Source organism: Leptidea sinapis, chromosome 18 (genome assembly GCF_905404315.1).
Source record: "Leptidea sinapis chromosome 18, ilLepSina1.1, whole genome shotgun sequence".
NCBI lineage: Eukaryota > Metazoa > Arthropoda > Insecta > Lepidoptera > Pieridae > Leptidea > Leptidea sinapis.
The window spans coordinates 4,374,105-4,390,672 of record NC_066282.1 but is presented as its reverse complement, the minus strand read 5'-3'; the positions used below and the strand labels follow the sequence as shown (position 1 = coordinate 4,390,672).

General features: G+C 38.7%; 1 protein-coding gene and 1 non-coding gene across 3 annotated transcripts in view; one reads left to right on the top strand and one right to left on the bottom strand.

Moving 5' to 3' along the window:
- The window catches only part of LOC126969412 (coiled-coil domain-containing protein 40), a 23,080-nt gene extending 6,512 nt beyond the window's left edge, over positions 1-16,568 (bottom strand). Inside the window, exons 1-13 of one of the 2 annotated variants that reach the window (XM_050814812.1) lie at positions 16,368-16,568; positions 15,204-15,319; positions 13,234-13,372; positions 11,347-11,433; positions 9,063-9,195; positions 7,463-7,620; positions 6,601-6,714; positions 5,193-5,323; positions 3,830-3,972; positions 2,709-2,809; positions 1,461-1,643; positions 836-1,081; positions 114-282 (exon numbers count right to left, since the gene is read on the bottom strand). In XM_050814812.1, the coding sequence (XP_050670769.1) occupies positions 114-282; positions 836-1,081; positions 1,461-1,643; positions 2,709-2,809; positions 3,830-3,972; positions 5,193-5,323; positions 6,601-6,714; positions 7,463-7,620; positions 9,063-9,195; positions 11,347-11,433; positions 13,234-13,372; positions 15,204-15,319; positions 16,368-16,526 (1,879 nt within the window). In that variant the 5' untranslated portion in view covers positions 16,527-16,568. Of the gene's footprint in view, positions 1-113; positions 283-835; positions 1,082-1,460; positions 1,644-2,708; positions 2,810-3,829; positions 3,973-5,192; positions 5,324-6,600; positions 6,715-7,462; positions 7,621-9,062; positions 9,196-11,346; positions 11,434-13,233; positions 13,373-15,203; positions 15,320-16,367 lie in introns of those variants that run through there. The other variant, XM_050814813.1, reaches the window with a different exon arrangement.
- Trnap-ggg (transfer RNA proline (anticodon GGG)) lies at positions 10,416-10,488 on the top strand. The gene has a single exon. It is a non-coding gene; the product is annotated as a tRNA-Pro (tRNA).

Sequence of the window (16,568 nt, the reverse complement as noted above, 5' to 3'; positions counted from 1 at the left end):
AGCAGCACTACAAATTGCGCTCCTCAACCTTGAGACACAAGACGTTAAGTCTCATTTTCCCTGTAATTTTACTAGAAAAATCTCATAGAGTATACTACTGTCGCAATACTAACGCTTGTTGATGAGGTTGGCATCAGCCATGATTTTATGGTGCTGGCTGGTCAGCTTCACCACGTGCCCTTGGAGCCGGAGCCACTCGTGCTGCATGCTCTCCGTCTTCTCCCTCAGAACACGGATCTGCTGCTCTAACTCCTCGACGCGACGTTCTTGAGGTGATTTCATCTACACGTGTTGGATATTGTCACCAAAAATTGGATAGTTTCAGCACAATCATTTCAAACGTATATGAAATATCGATAAAGCGTGACAATCCTTATTCTGCAGCATTACAACAATTTACTTGTGTTTAGTATAAAAAAGAATATTTAGTACTTAAGCAAATTTGAACAAGAGCACCCATTTCGCTGATATCATCTCTGTGTATATTGGAAATATAAATTTTACTTCAATATCAATAAAGAAAGAGGCACCTTTAAAATTGTAGCTACACACCATAAAATGCAGGGCCGACTACGCTGGTATGGGCATGTAATGCGTAGGGACGAACACCACATGACGAGACGAGTCATGGATATGGATGAGACGAAGAGAGAGAGGCATAGGCCGCCCATCAACTACCTGGTCTAGAATCATCAAAAATGACATGACGATGCTAGGCCTAACTCCAGTAATGACACAAGATCGCAAACAGTGGCGCTCTTGCATCAGGAGGGCTGTCTCCAAATAGGGAATATGCCAGGGGAATATATTCAAGATCAATAAAGTTATTCCTTACATCAAACACTTCTTTCAACGCAGAAAACTTCTTCATAATTATATCAAGCTCTCTTTGCTTCCTCAACTGCAACAGAGACTTCTGATCGTATTTCTCCTGCAATCCCTCCACTTCCTTCTCCCGTTCCTTGACTTTTTCCTGAATGTTTTCCAGCAGCTCATTGTTCTTTGCCTGGCGGTTCCTATGAACCTCTATGTCTAGCATCATTTTAGCGTGCTGATTCTCCATCGACATCAAGGAAATTTCCTGAAAAAATATAGGGGCATGACCGCATTAGTTGTTAAATTTTGATATTCTTTTTCCAAGAAAACAACGTCTTGCATACTTGCATATAATTTATTTTGATTTAAAAAGTACGTTCGGAATCCCCATTCTGGTCCGGACTCTCAAAAATGGCCGTCCAGGGCATACAACAATATTGTTGTAAAACCGATGAATTCTGCTGCATTTCTTGTGATTTTTCATGGTTCCAAATTACAAGTAATCTAAGCACATTTTTGCTGAATACAAATGCTATAAACTATGAAAATGGCTTGCGGTGGTCAACGGGAATCTCAAAAAAACCTTAATCTATGTATCTTTGGGCAATCAAATCTTTTGTTAATGTGTCTGTATGCTGACATACCTGTTTCCTGGACATCTCCCTCATCTTCTTAATACCGTTTGCCATGGACTCCACAGCTTTATCGTTCAGGAGACAGTCCTGCAGGTTCACCAGGATCTCGTTCTCCAACTTCATCTTGTGTTCCATTCGTCTGTCGTACTCTTTCTCAGAGCTGGTCAGAATGTTGCTCATTGTTTGGTTTTCCTGAATATAAAACAAGATTATGATTAATTTTCAATAATACACATAATAATAAAAATGATCGGATAGATGTTAAAAGGATGGCATGAATAATTCAATTAATAAAAATAAGACAGACCGTAGTCAAAATGCGTGTCAATTAGGACACTCTCTAGTAACATCTGCTCCTTTTTAGTAGACCTTAACTAATCATTTCTGTATAGACCAATATATGATTTAAATGAATATTAATTTGATATTAATTTTACATTGAAAAAAATATTGTTTTACTTGATAATAATGATTAATTTGTGAATTTATTGAAAATTAATTTTATGCATATTTGTGTAAAAGGACGAAGACAAACTTATCTAAATATTAATTATAATAGAATAAATCTCGATAAAGTTGACAATGTTTTAGGTGTTGCCTTAGAAAACGACCTTAATTTCTCTGATTACAATGAAAAGGTATACACTAAAATTCGTAGATTTGGCGTACTATGGATATGTCGCGTCAGATCCACACAATTAACGCTTTCATGGTGGAGCAGTGGCTCCTTTGAACCGGATGCCGCCTAGATTATGGGTACCACAACAGCGCCTATTTCTGTCGTCAAGCAGTAATGTGTAAGCATTACTGTATTTCGGTCTGAAGGGCGCCGTAGCTGGTGAAGTTACTGGGCAAATGAGACTTGCAATCTTATGTCTCAAGGCGACGAGCGCAGTTGCAGTGCCGCTCAGAATTTTTGAGTTTTTCAATTATCCTGAGCGGCACTGCAGCATGGCAGGGCGTATCAAATACCATCAACTGAACGTCCTGCTCGTCTCGTCCCTTATTTTCATAAAAAAAATATTTTTTTCTAACTCAAAGTCCTAAACCTGGATTGAATAGATTAGGTTAACAACAATCATCGGATAAAAGTAGTCCTATTATACATATATCATTTACTACGCGAATAAAAAACATCCTGTAGGTATTGTGTTTTTTTAAGTCATTAATTTAAGCTTTTAAATAAAATTACACGAAAAATTAAACTAAATTATAAATGAAGATTAATAGGGATTAATAGGGTAGGAAATGTCTTACAGACTTAATTAAGTCCATATCGCGTTCAGTCATTTCAATGGACTCTGTGAGTTGTGCCGTCTGTTCTTCCAGCTTCAATCTCTTTGCATCCTCGGCCTCAACTGAAATATTATAGAATAGTTAAAAAAAAGCGAAAGATATCACAAACTCAATTCTGAATTGATTATAAGGTAGAAATAAACCTACGTTTCGTTGTCTTTTCAATTTCATTTTCAGGACTGAAATGGACAGGAGTCAAGAAAGTAATTTTGTGTCACAGTTGATAATTGATAAAATACACTTATTATATCGTCGAGTAAAACCAGATACTTACAATATACTAGCGTATTAACAAAGGAAACATGCAAGAAAGAAGAACATCTTTTTAGAAGAACAAAGTATTTGGCGATGAATGCGTTCCAAGTAGTAAGTTTGTCTACACGCAACTATATTATAGATTTAATATGTGTGTAAAATATTATATCTGTATCGCATAAGGTTGTCCTGTAACTGTAAAAATACTTGAAACCGAAATATAACATTATCAAAATCCTTTTTCTACATTCTAAATGTAATCTATGATATTATGGGGATATAACTTGCATGACCGAGTGTTGTGGATCCGTTTGTCCATGATTTCCGATGAGAACATGGCTTTTTTTACACTCCTGTGTTGCGTTGAGGTTTTTTTTTTCAATTAAATTCCGGGAGGCAAAAATTAAACGAGCTGACAAAATGCCGTTCGCTATGAAATGGACTGTGATTTGGGGTAACCCACATGTTGCAGCTCCTGCACGTGATTCTGTAAGTGACCTGTCACCTATCACCAAGTAAGCCTTGCCAATAATAAAAGTTAAAATAAAAAGTCCTGCGAGCCATGAACTGTAATTGCGATTCAATTGACGACCTAAACTGAACTACTTTGCTATTCACGACGTCATTAGAGCTATCCAATTACTTTTTCTCACACCGCGGACCACAGACAAATTTCTTTCATCCATTCTTCCATAAGCGATTTAAACTCCATTCAGTTACAGGTACTTCATGATACGAATCTTAGCGATTCAGTTTAGGTACCTAAACTGAACTGCATCGGAATTTAATCGCTAATTAAAAGTTGATGGTGGGTCTTCTGTTCTTACATTGCTTAGTGGCCGTCATGATATCGTAGTTAATCTTATCCTTATTCATCGTGAGCTCTTTTCCTCTGTTCATCTCCTCCATCGTCACCTTCTTTGTGATCTCCAAGTTGTTGATCAGTGTGTGATAGTTCTCTTGTAAAACTCTGCAAATAAGATATGTTCGTTATACAGTCGGTACAATAACGGCCATTATCAATATTCAGTTTATCTCCGGTTGTGGCCTACTTGAGATAAAAAATCGTAACCATCGTTGACTTTTCTGTCCCAATAAAATTATCGACGGTAACTCATCCGTACACGCTGTCTGTCAATGGGACGACGTATAGCTTACAAGGGATAGAATGATTTGTTGGGTATATTCGGACAGATTATTGCTAATTACTGACAGTAGAAGGTAGTAATTTATCTCTATCTGTAGATAGTATATTGGGCACGGCCGTAAGTAACTGCTCTCAACTTTATCTACACTAGGTCAAAACAGCAGATAATGTTTTTATTTTGCAAGTAACGTTTATTTAAGGCCGCTATCTCAAGAAATCGCCAACCATTACCATTTCTTGACGGTTTATATATAGTTTTTATTATTACAAAAAATAATTATATATCTACAGAATATGAGAAGAAAATTCATTTTTTATTTACATTTCCAACTTTAATAGACATCACAAAAAATCATCAAAATACTCCTGCCTTTTATGCCTTTTAATGCAATTCAATTAACATTCAATTTAGATAAAAATTGTGTGAATATTTATTTACTTTTTACCAATACTATTTAACATTATAGAGTTTGTTATTTTTGTAAAAAAATGTATTATGTTTGTAGTAAATTAAAAATGCTTTTAATTCTGAATCAAAACTGGCGATCTTATACGGGAGAGGTTACCAAACTCCACTTGATTCCTCAACTAGGTACCCAGCCTTAAAAAAAAGATCAACCTACAGTGACAAACTCTAGCTACTTCAGAAGAGTTAATCTCTTTAATTAATCTCACAAACTAAAATAGATCCAAATATTACTGTAACTGACAATGTCTCTTAATGTCTCAGTGGAAATAGCCATCTTAGAGGCCGATACAAAATATTGTATAATTTTGTATTTTTTTTAAATCTAGAATGTTCTAATTGTAATATGAGTAAGTTTCTGAAATCTCGCAACAAAGATACGCCAGAACGGCAACTTCATACTTAATAATCCTGTTACTATCTAAGTTAACTCTGAAAGCTCAAGCTTTCAAAGCTTTCTTCAAACTTTTAGAAAACAAACTAAGACATCGGCCTCAACCTATCATATATAATTTGATTTCCTATTTTAGCTTTGCATCTACTTTGCCCTAAAATATTTAAAAAAAACATTACCTACCTATAGTCTTCCCGAACGGAGTCATACACTTTATCCCTCTGGGTAATATTAACCAGAACAGAGTTCCACAGGCTGACCAGTCGTTTCTTATCCAATTCCAGATCTTCTAGCTCAGCTGCATAGGCTGTCACCTAAAATTAAATTAAAATTGCAACAACAATTTCTAAATAGTTTTGAAAAAATAACACTGGGCTTTTTATTGTTTTCATACTAATTAAACTATATTCTGTATACGACAACTTAAACGATATCACTGAATACGAACGCCCACTTTGCGTGTAAATAGGCCTTTTCGTGCGTTTCGTTCATACAAAAAAAACACATTGCGATCACGCGCAAAAACATATCATAGGCCCACGTTTCTTATCCCATAGATAAAGCTGTAAGCACGTCGAAAAAGATACCGGCGAACTGTTACCCTCTTTTTTCAGCAGTGAACGCTCATTAAAACAAAGGACTGACGTATCGCTAGTGTAATACGTAGCTGTCATGCACACTAATATAATAAACCCGGTGTGTTGTCATGCGTTACCTTAAAACAGCAAGAGACTATCTATCTACACGTATAAATTATCTTACTTCATAACATTTATTGCTCAAGCATAAAACACAGAATACAAGACAAAACACAATAGTATTATGATAATATTATTAAAGTGATTCCGATTACTATGACGAGATTGTTATTTGACCGTTCGACAAGAAAGTTTTATAAACAAAATAATCTATCTGATCTGCTTTTTGGAATTTTTCTATTTTAAAATAATATTTTGATCGTTTTTATGTAGTATATAAATATTTTAAATATAGACAAATATGTTCGCGTATTTTTAGTTTTAATTTAATGTAATCATTATTTTGTATTGTAAATATAAGCAGGTAGACCCACAGAACACTTTTACGGCCGTTCCCAATATACTATCTACAGATAGAGATAAATTGCTACCTTCTACTGTCAGTAGTTAGCTGTCAATAATCTGAAGCTGTCCCAATATACCCGATAAGTCATTCTTATCGCCTTATATTGGGACGCGTGAATTGCAATTTCCATACAAATTTTATATCGCTGGTAAGCTATACGTCGTTCCATTGACAGACAGCGTGCATGGATAAGGTGAGTTACCGTCGTTAAGTTTATTGGGACAGAAAAGTCAAAGATAGTTAAGATTTTTATCTCAAGTAAGAGTTAGACTGAATATTGGGAATGACCGTTACTCTAACGAGGGTAGACCCGACATAATGAGCCATAGAGAAAAATTATCAGAACTTTTTGAAGGCTCAACTTAAGAACTATAACAGGTCCACAGAATAAATAGATAAATTTACATCAGAGAATATACGCACATGTACCGACATCGCTTTAATAAATAAAGGATAAAAATATAAGGAAATATAAAACTTTAATTACCTTGTCGTTCACCATCTCCATCTCGCTGTTCTTGATTTCCAGCTGCTTTTGAAACAGCTCGAGCTTCGACTCCAACTTCCATACTTCATTACTCAAGCCAAATATCATTATATCCTGTAAACGTAAAGCAAATATTATGTTATGACTTATTTATAGTTTTAAAGGGCAGACAATATATGATTTATAAATCCAATATTACATCTAGGTAATCGGCTATTCCGTATTATCTTATTTTTAAGGGCAGGGCACATAGTTCGGCGGACAGATGGCATATATATAGATGGGGCAGTAATGTCCTCGAATGGCGACCACGTACTGGAAGACGCAGTGTTGGTAGGCCCCCTACAAGATGGTCTGGTCAAGATCGCCGGAATATGTTGAATGAAAGCAGTGCAGGATCGATTATCGTGTAGATCTTTGGGGGAGGCCTTTGTCCATCAGTGGACGTCTTCCGGCTGATGATGATGATGAGGAAAATAATAATATGATAGATCCCGCGCGTTTGACAGTGAGATGGACCATGTCAAAGTAAGGGCTGCGTGACGACAGCCGGCAGCCGCCAGTTTGTAAACAGTTTTATTGATTGGTGGTGTTTGAAGTATTGTCGGGGCGTGACGTCATTATAACTTCACTAAAATGGCGATCTCTCCGCATCTTAATGTGCGGGTATTTTAGGGATATTCCTGGCTCTGCCGATAATACTTATAAAATGAAAAGAAATGTTTCGAGTGCTACAACTCGTAACGGGTTACAGGAGAAAATAAAAATGATGACGCACCTGACACAAAGTGATCACTTTCACAATTTTATCTGTCTCACGAAACGTGGTAGCAAAAATTAATAATAAGGTTTTAAGATATACCAATTCCCGTTTCTCTTCAGCCAGTTTCTTCTTCTCAGCCCTCATCTTGTCGGACATGCGATGGCTGATGGTCAGATCTGACTCAGTCTCCTCACGCCAAGTTTCCAGCTGACGGCACAGGTTCGTCAGCGCTTTCAGCTCTTCAGTGGCTTCGCGTTCTAAGAGATACAAAAAATATGTCAATACATATTGCTTTAAATAATAAGCTTACATGGTAAAATCCTCTCTACACTATCAAATTATCCTTGTAACATGGTATGTTACTAAAATTGCCATGAATTGATCTAAAAATTCAGTTTTAGGTGACTATTTAACCCAATGAAGATTTGTCGGTTTGTCAAGTGACGTGTGGTCAGTTGAATGTAAAGTTTTGTATGTGCTGTATAAAGGTTTTACGTTTGTTCTGTAAAAGTAAAGCCAGTGAGAGAGTACTTGTACTTACTGGAAACTCACTCCGAGTGAGAGAAACCACTCTTTTTTTATGAAAATAAGGGACAAGACGAGCAGGACCTTCAGCTGATGGTTTACATTACAATGCAGTGCCGCTCAGGATTCTTGAAAAACCCCAAAAATTCTGAACGGCACTGCAACTGCGCTCGTGACCTTAAGACATAAGATGTTAATTTTGCCCAGTAATTTCACTAGCTACGGCGCCCATCGGACCGAAACACAGTAATGCTTACACGTTACTGCTTCACGGCAGAAAAAGGCGCTGTTGTGGTACCCATAATCTAGCCGGCATCCTGTGCAAAGCAGCATTTTGTTTTAGATAAGCTTACTTAGTAAAATCCTCTCTACAAAATCAAATCCTCCCATTACATTGCCATCAACTGATCTACAAATTTAGTGCTAGGTGACTATTTTTGAGTTTAAAGCGCCAGAATCCAATGAAGATATGTCCGTCTGTCAAGTGACAGGCGGTCAGTTTATTTTTAAGTTTTTCATTTGTTGAAAAGTTTGTGTAAACGTTTTGCGTTTGTTCTGTAAAAGTAAAGCCAATGAGAGAGTACTTATAAGAAACACCGAGTGAGTTTCTAGTAAGTACCACTCTTTATAAGCAGAAAATTACATGCATAACAAATTAGTTATTAAACCATACAATGCAACCGCGAATCGTATTCAAGGTATTATGTAATCCTTAGATAAGTTGTACGTCTAGATAGAATCTCTTGCTGTTAGACAACCGATAAAAACAGGCCAGGTTTAATACTTAAGTGTACATGACTACGAGCTACGACACTTTGTGTCAGTGTGCGGGCATTGCTCAATATAGAGTTTAGTTCAAAACTCAATTTTTTTCCACGTTTTATTTAAGATTTTTTTAAGATGTAAATAATAAAACTATATAAATTTCACCTCTCCACTATTTATAGCATCAGAAGAGAAGAACATCTCTACCGGACAGACAGATATTAAGGTAAAAAAATCAAATGTAATTGTAACACATTTTAATTTGATAAGTCGTAAACAATCAGCCACACATCCTTAACAAACGCAAACTTTGACAAATCAATATTGATCATGCATTATCGAACTGTCAGGTCGACTATACGCTAATATATTCCAAGTCTATCACCAGCTATACATTAATCGATGTTACCAGCAATGATATTAGTTTCTAGTTTCTCTTTGGCCTGGTGGTATCTCTCGTTGGCATTCCGAGCCCGCTGCTCTGCCGCCTGTCTCTCCGCAGCGCTCTTGGACAAAGTGGCTTCATACTCCTCTATCAGCACCTTTCGAAACAACAGAACGTTACAGTTGATAAAATTTTACTTCGAAAATATTGTTATAGCGCAAAAAGGAAAAAAAAACATGGTGAAATTTTACGATTCGCGCCCACACCGACCAAAGAGGATGTAAATACTACGCAATAAGAGGCAAGACTGCCTTAGTGAAAATTAAAATTTAGTTTAATATGAAACGTGCAGTCATTTGACATAAGTTTGAAATAGTAGTAATTACAGTATGGCGATTGGCCAAGATGTATAATCCGGCTAAGTTTGAAAGCAAACAGTTGCTTATAACGTAGTGGATTTCGTCCACCTCCGTTGTTTACAAGATTATAGCCGTCATCTGTCAATCTGTCAATGATTGCACGTTTCATTACAATCGAGTGAATCGCTTTTTTCTTAGAGAGTTTCGCTAGGCTGGAACCGACACCCAAATTCGACACCCTGACGTTGGTCAACTAGACCTTTGTATCATACTTCAACTACATCTACTTCTTGCAACTCATACGTCTACTGAACGACCAATGTACGGTGCAATAATATTTTCATTGTTTGCATTTAATTCCTCTTTATTAAAATACTGTTCTTTCTACAAACGTAATATTTCACAAGGACAAATTTTTGTAAGGATTTTTGTTTTGTTATGCCAAAGAAGTGTAACTTCTGGAGTACGTACATAAGTACACATACTTTAAACAATTGGACTAATACCAGTGGGAGGCTCCTTTGCACAGGAAGCCGGCTAGATTATGGGTACCACAACGGCGCCTATTTCTGCCGTGAAGCAGTAAAGTGTAAGCATTACTGTGTTTCGGTCTGAAGGGCGCCGTAGCTAGTGAAATTACTGGGCAAATGAGGCTTAACATCTTATGTCTCAAGGTGACGCGCGCAATTGTAGTGCCGCTCAGAATTTTTGGGTTTTATGAGAATCCCGAGCGGCACTGCATTGTAATGGGCATGGCGTATCAATTACCATCAGCTGAACGTCCTGCTCGTCTCGTCCCTTATTATCATAGAAAAAAAAATTGTTATATTTTTTAAAGTGACAAACTACTTTATACTTGCCATATGGCAACGACCACCGTTTAGTACTCAAGTACTTTATTTGTTTAGCACACAAGACATTAATACACAAATAAAATTTCCTAGTATGTAAATACTGGGGTTGAGCAGGATATCAACTGTAAAGTAGATCCTGTAGATTTTATGACGATACGTCACACGAACGGTTAGCTCAGTTGGAAGAGCACTCGCACGGGACGCGAGAGGTCGTGGGTTAGAGTCCCGCATCGTTCATAAAATTTTGTTTTCAAATTTTATTTGTATAGGTACACATACTATTTTTTCTTCTTAGCCCTACTGCCTAAAGGGCAGTCACAAGAATGTTTATTTTTACGGAATAGGAGGACAAACGAGCGTACGGGTCACCTGGTGTTAAGTGATCACCGCCGCCCACATTCTCTTGCAACACCAGAGGAATCACAAGAGCGTTGCCGGCCTTTAAGGAAGGTGTACGCGCTTTTTTTGAACGTACCCATGTCGTATCGTACCGGAAACACCGCACAAGGAAGCTCATTCCACAACTTTGTAGTATGAGGAAGAAAGCTCCTTGAAAACCGCACTGTGGCGGTCCGCCACACATCCATATGGTGGAGATGATATCCTAACTTGTGGCGTGTCGTGCGAAGGTGAAATTCGGCAGAGGAATCAGGTTAAACAGCTCTTCGGGACACTCCCCATGATAAATGCGGTAGAAGACACACAATGAAGTGACGTCTCTACGCAACGCCAAGTGATCCAACCGTTCACAGAGCACTGGGTCTCCGACAATTTGAACTGCTCCGCGTTGCACGCGGTCAAATGGATCGAGCTGGTACTGGGCTGCGCCAGACCAGAGATGACAGCAATAGCCCATGTGTGGCCGGACCTGCGCTTTGTAGAGCGCTAGAATGTAGGCCGGCTTTAAGTACTGCCGTGCTCTATTAATGACGCCCAGCTTCTTCGAAGCCAATTTGGTTTTGCCCTCCAGATGGCCACGGAATTGGCAATCGCTCGAGATTTCAAGACCCAGTACTCCGATACTAGGCGAGGCTTTAAGGGAAGTGTTGTCGAAGAGCGGTGATACTATATCAATGATTTAACTTAAATACTAACCCGCTGCGCGTTTGTGTCATGATCGCTTCTGTAGATCGTTTCTAGATCCTTCTCATAGGCCAGCTTGCTCAGCCTCACCTCGTCCCGCTGTAACACCAATTGATTGACTGACGTACGCCTAGTTAAAATTATCGCTTATTCTTTAAGGTTATAATACCTCATTAGGCTGGATTTAGTGCTCGACCGATGGTGAGTGCTAACGTCGGTCAAGCGTAGCCATAACAATGAAAACATATGATCGCGTAGAGTACAGCGATGAATTGCTACGCGCGTACAGCTACGTCGCGCTGACGAGAACCGTCGGTCGAGCTCGTCAGCCCGCTGACACCCTATGGCCTTAAATAAGTGCGATCAGTGGGACGCTGACTGAGCGACCGACCGTACGCATGTTCATAATATTGTAATCAAAAAATCGTAAACCCAAATTCGTGATATGGTAATTTCGAATATATTGTACAAATTTCTCTTTCAATTAGGCGCTGTTTAATTGGGTAAACATGATATCTTCTCACGTCACGCATATATTAAAAAGATTACAAAAGGATTCATTTTCTTCGTAATTGTACACGTCTAATAACGTTTGCTGTCAGCTAAGCGCTAAAAACTCATGGTCAGCGCGTACAGTACGCGCTACACTCCACCGACGTCAGCGCTCAACGTCGCGGTCGAACAATAAATCCAGCCGTGTCACCACTCGATCTAACCAATCACTCCTTTTCTCGTCAAGTCCCAATTAGATAGCACCTTCTGTCCAATCCCAGCGAACACTCCCAAGGGAGTACCGCTTGCGCCTCTCTTCCCCAAGAGATAGTCGCCTCCGATGAAGGCTTAGAGGGCACACTGCCCGAAGCCAACCTCAGGTGGTGTTTAGTGGGTATTCACTTAGGTTTTTACGTGAGTCCCACATAACCAACGCAGACTTAGGCTGCGTTGGTATGCATGAGCATTCACCACCTCCCTCCCGTCGTAATCCCGGAGGGTAGCCCTTTCCCATTATCTGGGCGCAAAAATAAAAAGAAAAAAAAGTCGGCAGACGGCACCCGACCCGCACCGTCTTGTCGTTTGGCGTCGAACAACATCATTGAAAACTCACTTACAAGTTACAACCAATACTGCACAGCCCACAGGTCGTATTGCGTTGGCAATAATTACAATAGGTAATAAAATATGTTCCTATTCTATATGCGACTGATTACCAGCTCTGCAGTAGTATCACAGCTCAATTACGGGGATTTTAATGTGTCGAGTATTATTTAATCATCATCATTATTATTAGGCTTACAGACTTTACTCAGTGTATATCACGTAAGTTTTTCTTAAACGTTACTTAGGTTAGGTCTTGAAACGTCGGGTTAACTAAAATAAAAATTAAAAATGTAACTTTTACGCAAATAGGAGTGTTTTTTCTCACTCTGACTTACGTCAATAAAAGAAGACAGAGTAAGAATTAGCAATGCTTTAAGTTAGCAGACTATTATGAATAAGGGGGTAAATGTGTAACACTCGCGTTAATCAAAGAAAAGACTAGAAGAAATATTTTTGTGAATTACTAAGATTTAACTCTTTTTTCACACATGTCGAAACTTTATAGTATTTTTGTTGCATCACTTTACCATAGATAATATTATTGAGTGCTAACTGAAACTGTAAATATGGCACTAAAAGAGTGACAGTGAGTTACTTCTCATTCAAGCTGACGTTTGCCGTTTTTTAAACAACTGGTGGTAAATAGTTGAATGAAAATTCTTTAGATATTGAAGTTTTTCGACTGAATTGAATAAATGGTTTATAATTTGTTGTAATAAGTTGATACGAAATAGAATTGCTATTTATTTTGTGGTTGTGCTTAAATATCTTCTCAGAACATTATATTAAATGTAGTCTGACCAAATTAAGAATTTCCTCTTCAGCTATAGCATTCTCCTTCTCGAGGAACTGTTTCAACGTCTGCTGGAACTTCTGCATCAGGGGGTGGGTTGCTTCTAGAACTGCTGGCATAGCGCCCATTTCCCGTTTGTTACGCCATCTGTAAAGTACAATATTTTTTTATTTTATGGTAAGTGATACGCCCTGCCCATTACAATGCAGTGCCGCTCAGAATTCTTGAAAAAACAAAAATTCTGAGCGGCACTGAAATTGTGCTCGTCACCTTATGTCTCAACATAAGATGTTAATTCTCATTTGCGTAGTTATTTCACTAGCTATGGCGCCCTTCAGACCGGAACACAATAATGCTTACGCATTACTGCTTCAGGGCAGAAATAGGTGCCGTTATGGTACCCAAAATCTAGCCGGTATCTTGTGCAAAGGAGCCTCCCACTGGTAGGTAAAAAGTAGCTTTAATGAAATAAAACCCGAAGAAGTTAAAAATGAGCACTTCGCATTGTGACGTCACTTACGGTTTGCATAAACATGAAAGTTTCTTAATCACTCGTCACGTCACTCGAACGGATGGCTCAGTGGAGGAGCGCTCGCACGGAATGCGAGAGGTCGTTGGTTCGAGTCCCGCTTCGTTCATAAATTTTGCTTTCAAATTTAATTTATGTTTTGCCTCTTGCCCGTTTGCTCCTTCTTATAAAAAAAAATCCCCAATTCATTGTTATTGTTGTATTATCCCATAGTTGCCTCAAGGGACTGTCTGAAGTCTCATATGTTTCACTCCAGTGTGAGTGGTCGCCTTCTAGACTACCCTTTTCGTTTATCCAATGAACTATTTCTTAGATTTTGATCTCGTCATAATATTTTAAATTCAGTAGTGATGTTATTCAACTAGCTACCACGCCTTTCTAAACAAAACACTTCTATACTTTTGAAGTAGCTTTCTAATACAAGGCGCGTTCGGGATAGAACGGAAAGAGTGCACTTTTGCGATACCCTCATTTGACATGTCACCATCGTCCAAAACTATGAAGTTAGTCGATATAATCCTGCCTCTAGTATAGTGTGAAGTGATGTCTTTATTAAAGATACAAAAAATTTACATAATGTTTATTTATTTTTTTATTTTATGATCATCTACATTTATCAGGGACGAAAAGAGCAAGACGTTCAGCTGATGGTAATTGATACGCCCTGCCCATTACTATGCAGTGCCGCTCAGGATTATTGAAAAACCCAATAATTCTATAACAGCGCTTGTGACCTTGAGACATAAGATGTCAAGTCTCATTTGAAGAGTAATTTCACTAGCTGCGGCGCTCTTCAGGCCGAGATACAGTAATGCTGGCAGAAATAGGCGCCGTTGTGGTACCCATAATCTAGCCGGCATCCGGTGCCAAGGAGCCTAAAACTGGTAATTTATCGCAACGGGTAGTAATTAAAATTAATATAGTTCAGCAATAATTGTTTCAATACACAAGAACATGTAACCGACACACCACGGTAACAAGGCACTAAAGAGATTTCTATTAAAGTAGTTTTGAGTTCTTATGCTGTGGCCATACTGTCGCGATAAAGTACAGATTTGATTTGCTGACACGTCTTGAGAAGCAATTGGTCTATATCCCGAGATTATAGTCGATATTACGAGGAGTTATAGTCCCTGCGAGATCGAATCAGTAATGAGGAGATCCGTAGTAGAACCAAAGTTACCAAGTTGCGAAACTGAAGTGGCAGTGAGAAGGGCACATAGCTCGACGGACAGATGGCCGTTCGGGCAGTAATGTCCTCGAATGGTGACCACGTACCGGAAGACGTTGTGTTGGTAGGCCTCCCACAAGATGGACCGACGATCAAGTCAAGGTCACCGGAATAGGTTGGATGAGAGCAGCGCAGGACCGATCGTAATGGTGATCTTTGGGGAGGCCTTTGTCCAGCAGTGGACGTCTTCTGGCTGATGATGATGATATTAGACTTACTCATCGAACGCCTCCCTGCCGGCTTTGTTACACTTGCACTTGTCGAGAGGACAACTGCAGCAGTGACACAGGCCGTCTTCAGCCGGTGGTGACGCGCAAGCACACGTCTCCGTTTCCTATATTGGTTAAGCACTATATTTATTAGGTAAGTAAATGCATTTAAAATATATTAAAGCTGCATTGAAAAGCATCAACTTGATCCTTTCCAATGTGGTTCCAAAACAAGCTATTAATATTTCATCATTGTATTGATATTCTTTCTTACATAGTATTTTTTTATTTAATGAGAAAAGAGAAGAAATACCCAGCAGGTGACCTAATGGTAAGTAATAAAGCACCACAAATGTGCAGCATGACATCAACTCAATAAATCTAAAAACATTGCAGAGGAAAATGCTTTCTAAAATCCGGTTGTACGTGGGAGAAGGTTTCTTATTAATAACTTCGACGAGACATCACACAACTGTACACAAATGGATAAGAAATATTAGGGTTTATAAATACAGCTTTAGTTTACAACATTAATCCCGTCAGTTTTTGCAAATAAAATCCTGACATAAATGAGCGACGTACACTGTCTTTTCCGATACTTTTTGACATTGGAAAGAGATGTGTGGTATCTGCGCATCTTCTACTGAATGTATGACGGAGAATGTTCCGAAGTATTGTTCACATAAATACCTGAAAAAAGAGATGCCAACAGCAGAATTTCCGTAGGAGAACTAAAGTCACCGATATAGCCAGGATGATTGCAAAACTGAAGTGGCAGTGGGCAGGAATAACTTGAAAGACAGATGGTCGGTGGGGCAGAAACGTCCATCGATTATTCTGAGTAGGACCGTTGATCTGGTCAAGATCACCGACATAGGTTGGATGAGGGCAGCGCAGGCCGATCACGTCAAAATGCGAAATTTCTGCCGCACTAGTTTAATGTTTTTGTGCACTGCACAACCGCGTGTTTCGCTAGAAACTTGTTTCCACGCTTAACGTTATCTGTTGGCTATGTAGAGTTCCAGAATCAATACGACTTTCACCATAATCTGAGTACAAACACCAGCAAAGCATTTCGGACACCTCTGGTACTCCCCATGTTCATGGGCGAAGGTATTAACCAGTTTGATCCCTCTGTTACCAAACAATATGATAATAACAAGCTAAACTCACTTGCGGAAAGATGAGTCTTTCGTTCCTATAGAATGTGCAGTTCTCTTTATGCTTGACAAGGTCATGTTCATCTTTTGGGCAGGCACAGACTAACATGGACGTCTGTGACTCCGACGATGTATCTTCTGTGCAGAGACAGGATTTATCTGGAAGAGACATTAGTAAAACTTTATTGTAAAATGCTGCTTTAACACAAACTGC